At 37.2% G+C, this 7,920-nt stretch overlaps 1 protein-coding gene across 1 annotated transcript; it reads right to left on the bottom strand.

Moving 5' to 3' along the window:
- Positions 1-3,521: 3,521 nt before the first annotated feature.
- LOC121277320 (cocaine- and amphetamine-regulated transcript protein) lies at positions 3,522-5,560 on the bottom strand. Its single transcript, XM_041186640.1, has 3 exons — positions 5,420-5,560; positions 4,886-4,969; positions 3,522-3,629 (listed from the first exon to the last, which is right to left on the bottom strand). The coding sequence occupies exons 1-3, from the start codon at positions 5,558-5,560 to the stop codon at positions 3,522-3,524; spliced, it is 333 nt and encodes a 110-aa protein (XP_041042574.1).
- Between the last annotated feature and the right edge of the window lie 2,360 nt (positions 5,561-7,920).

Here is a 7,920-nt window from a genome sequence, read left to right as displayed (position 1 = left end):
TTCTTAAAATAGGCCCCTCAAAATATAATGGGCTATCTTATTGTAACCCAACTACTGTGCAGGCTGTTCAGGATTATTTCCTGAAACTGTAAGCATTTCATCAAAGCAGACCAAAGTTATTCTTGTTGGCTGCAACCATAGATGCCCTTGGGTAGGTGTCCTTTCTGCTACAATGGATAAACAAGATCCAAGGTATTGAAGACTGAAAACTTTCACAATGAAACAATGCTGAATTTGAAAATATTTATCCACCTTTCTACATTATCACCAAAAATGGTATAAAATCACAGTCTTATTTAAAATAACGAAGAGGCGAGTAACTGATACTGGACTGATGTTTCTCCAGGCAGGATTTTTGCCAACCAAAGAGTGAGTGGGGAATGCATCCCCACCATTATCAGCTGCACACAGCAATTCAACCCTCCAAGAACCATTAATTGGTTTGAGACAGGACTTCTGCCCCTCATTTCCAACTCTCTCCTATCAAACTGACTTCTTTGGAACAAGGTAGTTTTTTCCTATTGCTTGTTACTTTCTTCCCTTATTAATGCCAGTTATGCTTAGTTTTTTTTTAAATGGCAAAACCATTGTGTAAAACATGGAAGAAGCTTAAAGTACATAAAATATTTTATCACATTAGTGTTCATCACAGCTTCCGATATCTGATACAATTGATTAGGACCTGGAAGATGGATTACATATCAATATGCATCACTATTAACTACCCAATGGCTACTTTTCCTTGTGTAACTGTTTACTTGTGTGCATTAAATCTAAATTATAACTTGTCCTTCTATCTAACTAAATAATAATCTGTATGTACCAGGAAATTGATGCTACGTACATAAAGCTGTCCACTATGCTCAAGTAACTACTAATATTCAATTATCATATAAGTCAGCTGAGCTTTCCTGTTACCTTGTAACATCAAAATTTTTTACACAGGTTTAGATAGCAACTGTTTTTTGCATTGCTTTTTACCCATTAGATTAACATCTCATCATATCTTAAAGCACCTTAAGGTAAAATTCATATGGAGGTAATGATCTTCAATTGAATTTGACTGTATAATATTCAGACAATTAGGATATTATTTGCAAAACAAAAAAACGATTAAATCAGGTTATCTAAAGCTGCAATGCCTAAAATTTCTTTACAATTACCTTGCCCACTAAAGGATACAAACTAAGTGAGTATAGGTTGAAAAGGGTTACTAAAATATTTAGCTCTCTGTTACAGAGTTAAATGTACATTTTGAGTACTTGCAATGCTGATTCCTGCTCTCTCTCCCAGGTTCCTATCTATCAAAGAGCTAACACTAAGTTATAGCGTACATCTTTTTCTCACGGTTATGTTAATTCCATGTACTAATCAATATCCACTACCAAAAATATAACATATTCACAATGGATGGAATAAAAAACATGATACATGGATGAACTTCTTTAGCTTCTGCCTATCATTGGAGACTAATTAACTAACTTCAAGACAAAAGCAAACTACTGCAAATGCTGGAAATCTGAAATAAAAACAGGAAATGCTGGAAAAACCCAACAGTTCTGGCAGCATCTGTGGGGAGAAAGAAACAGAGTTAATGTTTCAAGACTGTTTGACTCCTTCAGAGCTCTGAAGAAAAGTCTTACGGACTTGAAACGTTAACTCTATTTCTCTCTCCCCACAGATGCTGCCAGAACTGCTGGGCTTTCCCAGCATTTCTGTTTTTAACTTCAAGACAACTTTAAATGCGATTTTCAGGTCAAAAATTGATCCTTAAAATGGTCAATCTATAATGTTTGTATTATAACCACTGGATATTAAAGTCAGTTCAAATTTGGACCAATGCATTGTTTAATACAATAACAAGGATGTATTGTGACAAAAACAGTAAATGTTGGAAATGCACAGCAGTTTAGTCAGCATCAAAAGGTAAGATAAAAGCAAAATACTGCAGATGCTGAAAATCTGAAACAAAAACAAAAATTGCTGGAAAAACTCAGCAGGTCTGACAGCATCTGTGGAGAGAAAGACAGGGTTAACGTTTTGAGTCCAGATGACTCTCCTTCCGAGCTAAAGAGATGTCGAAATGTGGTGAAATGTATACTGTTTAAGGGGGGGGCAGGACAGATGAAGCTGGATAGAAAGCCAGTGATAGGTGGAGGTAAAGGAGAGATTGCAAAAGATGTCATAAACAAAAGGTCGAAGGGGTGTTGATGGTGATGACACTGGCTAAAAGAGGTGCTAATGGTGACATGAAGAGAAGAAAGCAGGATGAGCCAGTGACAGATGGCCCTAGTGGGTGTGTGGTGGGGGGAGGGGATGGTGTGGGAGCAAGGATCAAAATAGGCTAAAAGGTAGGGATAAAACAATGAATGGACATAAATTTTAAAAGTAATAATAAAAATAGGTGGGAAAAAATGTATATATGAAAATTAAATATCTGAAAAAAGGGGATCAAAAAGGGATGAGGATGGAGGAGAGAGTTCACGATCTGAAGTTGTTGAACTCAATGTTAAGTCTGGAAGGCTGTAAAGTGCCTAATCGGTAGATGAGGTGCTGTTCCTCCAGTTTGCGTTGAGCTTCACTGGAACATTGCAGCAGGCCAAGGACAGACATGTGGGCATGAGAGCAGGGTGGTGTGTTGAAATGGCAAGTGACAGGAAGGTCTGGGTCATGCTTGCGGACAGACCGAAGGTGTTCCGCAAAGCGGTCACTCAGTCTGTGCTTGGTCTTTCCAATGTAGAGGAGACATTAAGATATTACTTTATCAGAGCAGATGTGCTGTTTATCTTTCCTGGTGTTTGCTTGAACCATAATATCAAAACATGTAAATTTCTTTTAATATTTTTATTTTATCAACATGGTTTGTGAAATATGCTTCATTCAAGTGTAAATTTAATGTTCTGTTAGTTGGATTGGATACAAACTTATTTCTGAGTTCTAGTTAATAAGTGTTTATATGGAATTCTAATACTTTTCTAAATGGAAATAGCTTTTTCTTAGTTTGGTACATATTACATATTATTAACACTCTAAAAGAGATATGTTATGGAAATTAGGTATGATTCCTTGCATGTATGGGTGTCTTTACATTAAAAGATTGGAATAAAGAAACTTTGGACAGAGCAAAGGATGCCTAGAACTGATTTTATTATTAGGTTTAATGCATTCTAAATACAAAAATACAGTTTTATAAATACAAGTCACACCTTTCTGTGACTGGAAGTTAAACACTTAGCATATCATGAAACATCTGTAACTCATTAACTGGTACAGGCAGAGACAACTTTTCACCATAAGAAAAATGACGCAACTGTACAAAACAGTGTCACAGCAATGCCGGAAACATATTTTACTATCTCCCGCACTAGATCTACCAGACTGTGGAATTGCAAGTCCATGCATTTTCACCATCCTTATTTTCATAAATAGAATATGTTTGAATGGCCAGATTGATTTTTCAAGTTTTAAAATGCTTTTGAAACAATATTTTATTACGAGTGCTTGGATTTGGTCATTGTTCTCTACAAACATTTCAAGAGGAATGAATTGCAGAAGGTTCCTCTGGGACAGTCACAGAGTCTTCCAATCCTGGCTCCTTTCCTTACAGCACATTGTTCCCCAGCATCACACTATTAAAAAAGATTAAAATGTTATTTATTCATTAAAGATGATAACAGATGTAGTTGAAAACTGAATCAGGTAAAATTAAACTAAATTATTGCTGCCATATGCAGGCAACTACACTATATATCTTATAAAGCAGTGCAGGTAGTAATTTATTTGATGTCAGAAAATGTTCTAAGGTTCAAAAGGAAAGAAGAATTATAATTCTTCTAATTTTAATCCTTTCACTCCCAAAGTGAGTGACTCATTCTAGTATAAGTTTATTGGTGCCAGCAGCCTTCTGGTATCTTACCTAACAGGTTGCTCTTCTTGTGTTAACTTAGACATAGAGGCTTGGCAAGTTATTGAACATAGAATGCATTACACTTGTCCTCATTGCATCTGATATCCACATATGAGCATTTTCTAGAAGTGGCCACTGTATAGCAATCATGAGCAGAAATTTTCACTTTTCTAACCTCCCTAACCCAGAGATACTGAGAAAAATTGTTGCCCTTCGACCACCACTCTGGCCAAGAATAACTAATGTTGGCAAAAACCAAGGATTGGACCAGAGATCTCCCTCGTCCGAATGGCTCAGTTTTATATTCGGCCAGCTTGTTAATTCTATCGTCATCGAGGGAATAAAAGAAAGATTGTGAGATATATATTTTAATTTACAATAGAGCAACATCTCTTTGTCCTTAGTCCCAGTTTATGTAGGGCTAATGCAAATACTTGATTGTTGTCACTCATCTTAACTTTGGTATTACTATATGAATATTAGCATAATTAGCGTTATTCGGCTATTGGTTATTAATGAGTATAAATGCTCCCGTTTGTTCCACCATATATTTATATATATAAGCATGCCAGTTACCTGCATTTTCTAATGCAAATGAAATAATTGATCACTTCAAAAGTATTCAACATAAGTTTACTTCATACTTGTACATCTTAACTCATTCTCCCCAGATTCATGATATGTAGCTAATCAGTTGGTGGATAGAGAGATGTCATCGTACAAGACACAATAATTGTACATCCCGTTATATTAGTATAGATATTGTCAATTTATTGTTTATAATCAGACTAAAATGAAACTGTTATGCTTATTGTTTACGCACTTGATACACCAAAAACAACCATAAATACAAGACTCACTGTCGTAGATACAGCTGGTCTGTGCATGGGAGAGGCAAGGGACATAGAGAAAACATTAGGATAAAAACAACGAACTTTGTGCGATTTTATTCCATAGTGCTCGCATTGAAATTCTTACCATTGGGACCATTCCAAACTTTTTCTCGTAGGTTGGCATCCTCTTGCTTTTCAGTTTCTCCAGAACTTCTTGCAAAGCTTCAATCTGAGTTCAAGAAAACAATTTATATATTTTTTATGTGAAAAGGGGCAGAAAAAAACTCGCCAGAATAACCAAGCTCCATGAATGAACTGAAGCTGCTTTAGCGGCGATACAGCAGAATGTCCTTAAAAGACCATTTTCTGCTTTCTCCTCCTAAGATGGTTATATCTTCAAATCTTGTGTGATTTTTCATCCCCCTTTCTCCTCGCACCTTTCTAATTTGACACTGCTGCGGTCTTTCAGCTAAATAAGGTGCCAATTCAAAAGAAACATTTCTTTCAACGGACCAAGTAACTCGGTGTCCCAATATTATAGTACTAAACAGTGTTGAAAGCTTTAACACAATGTGAAACGGTACTTTGCAGTTAAAATAAGGAGCTGTAGCTAGTTTTGCATAAAATAGCTGTGATTTTTAAAGTAAAATTAGACAAACAAAAGCTCATGATGACATACCAGTTCCTTTTCTTGAGAGGAGTCCTCTTTGACTGAGTAATGGTCTACCGATCTGGATTGCAGGTCTGATTCCTGGCAATTGGAATTGAGGAGCAGGGCAGCGCTCAGCAGAGTGAGGAGGCAGAGCCGAGTACTCTCCATGGTGCTGAAACTAACAGCCTAACCACCACAGAGCAGATCCAAAGTCAGATTCTGCTCTCCCTTTTTATAGCAAACGGCACTTTTGAGATAAGTAAACAAGCCCCCAAAAAATCAATCAGAACCTGGGAACATTGACGTCAGAGTGAACGCAACTCTTAGCGTTGAAAAAGCGCGGAAGAAAACGATCCTTTTGAGAAGTCCCCAATTCATTCTTCATTAAAAGAAGCAAATCTCGAGGGAACCAAGGAAAGGAGCTGTTGAGTTATTACTGTTCAATACCACTGCAATATATTGCACACGAATGTAAGAACAAACAGATGTGTCAAAGGCAAAGGGTGTGAGAGTAATGGGTTGGTATATGGGAACCAGTGATCCTGAAATGAAATAAAATCCTTGCTTTTACATTAGGTTTAACAAGGTATGTAGTATGTTTGTTAAAGGAAGGTCATTGCATAAAAAGGGAAAAATGAAAGGAATCTCCTTATTGTATTCACGCGTTCGTGGATGGATGCATTTCGCTGATCTTGTATAAATCCCCATCGTTTCCCTATCCTCCCTCCCAACCCTGGATTTCCAATCGGAAGAGATGGAATTTATGTGCATGAAATTATATAAACCACTAATTATTAAATGCAATAGGCTATTTATGTCATGTAACTGTTAAAAATAATAGGCCATCTCAGCATTAGGTTTACGCTATAGCCTGCTGTAGTATCTTTCAGAGTGTAAGAATGAAATAATTAAATATTAAATTACAATCCAAAGAATATTTATTAATGGGATAGAATGTAGTTTACTATAACAAATAGTGCATTCTTCACCTCAAGCTGTAAATTGTATAGCTCTCTAATGTAATACATAGTTATTGTATACAAGTGACTAGTAATTGTTCCTTTGTTAGTATATGGGTGTTCAAGAATCAAAACTAGACCATGGAGCACAGTATACAACATGCAATATATGCCACCACCAACACATCTCCCCTTTCCCTCCCCTGTCAGCATACCCTCTGTGACACCTCAGTCCACTCCTCTATCAGCTCCAAGATCTCATCACCTTCCCACAGCACGTTCCCATACAATCGCAGGAAGTGTAACACCTGCACCTTTACCTCCTCTCTCCTCATTGTCCAAGGCCCCAAACATTCCTTCCAAGTGAAGCAGCTTGTGCTTTTATCAATTTAGTCTGCTGCATTCACTGCTCACAATGTGACCTCCTCTACAATGGGGAGGCAAAACATAGACTGGCTGACTGCTTTACAGAGCATCTCTGTTATGTCTCTTGGCATGACTCTGGCCCTCTAGTTGCTTGCCATTTCAATTCACCATCTTGCTCTCATGCTCACATTTCTGTACTCAGCCTGCCGCAATGTTCCATTGAAGCCCAATGCAAGCTGGGGGAACAGCACCACATCTTCTCATTAGACATTTTACAGCCTTCTGGACTTAACACTGAGTTCAACAACTTCAGACCATGAACTCTGCGCTCCATTTTGATTTTTAAAAAATATTTTATTTATTTTATTGCCCAATGCCAGTCTGTACCTTGTTTTTGCTTTCAGATTGAGCTGACCTTTACTCTGCTATTAACACCTGCTCTGGGTCTATGCTTTGTTTCTTTATTATGCAACCATTACCACTCCCTTTGTTGTTTGTTCCATGACATCTTTGGTATTTAATCTACTCACTCTCTAACCCAACCCTGACCCTTCCCTTTGTTTCACCTGACCCTGCCCCCTTTTTGCAACAATATAAAACCCATCACATTTCTACTTCTCTTCAGTTCCAAAGAAGAGTCCTATTGGAATCCTAAAGTTAACTTTTTCTCTCTACAGATGCTGCCAGGCCTGCTGAGTTTTTCCAACACTTTATGTTTTTATTTCAGGTCTCCAGCATCTGCAGCACTTTGCTTTTTTATAGTATAGGACATGATTGATTTGTGGCAATAATAGTTTGACACGACTGGTGCACACTGACCCTCCCAATATTGCGTATTATTCCACCTTTTGAAAGTACAGGACAGGTCGGAATCTTATTCTCTGTTTCTAGTACACCCTGATCGCGGCCTCTCTGGAACTTGGCCAGTCATTACAAGGTTTATATTCAGCCAAATGACACACATTTTATTTTAAATCAAATTAATGTTATCAACAGTTTTAAACAATCTACATAACATTGCGGTCCTACATAGAATGTGCCCCTGCTTCTTCCCGTACATGTATTATTAATGCGAAATGTAGAGTTATCCCTCACTTTTTATTAAATAATTAATTGTCAAAGGTTTCTAGTCTGTCGGTTGATTTATCCTCATTTATTATCCAAACTTTAAAGCTGATTAATAATTCAAATATCTCGCAACTT

Source organism: Carcharodon carcharias, chromosome 4 (assembly GCF_017639515.1).
Source record: "Carcharodon carcharias isolate sCarCar2 chromosome 4, sCarCar2.pri, whole genome shotgun sequence".
Classification (NCBI taxonomy): Eukaryota; Metazoa; Chordata; class Chondrichthyes; order Lamniformes; family Lamnidae; genus Carcharodon; species Carcharodon carcharias.
The sequence above is the reverse complement of the archived record's forward strand: the minus strand, read 5'-3'. Positions and strand labels throughout refer to the sequence as shown.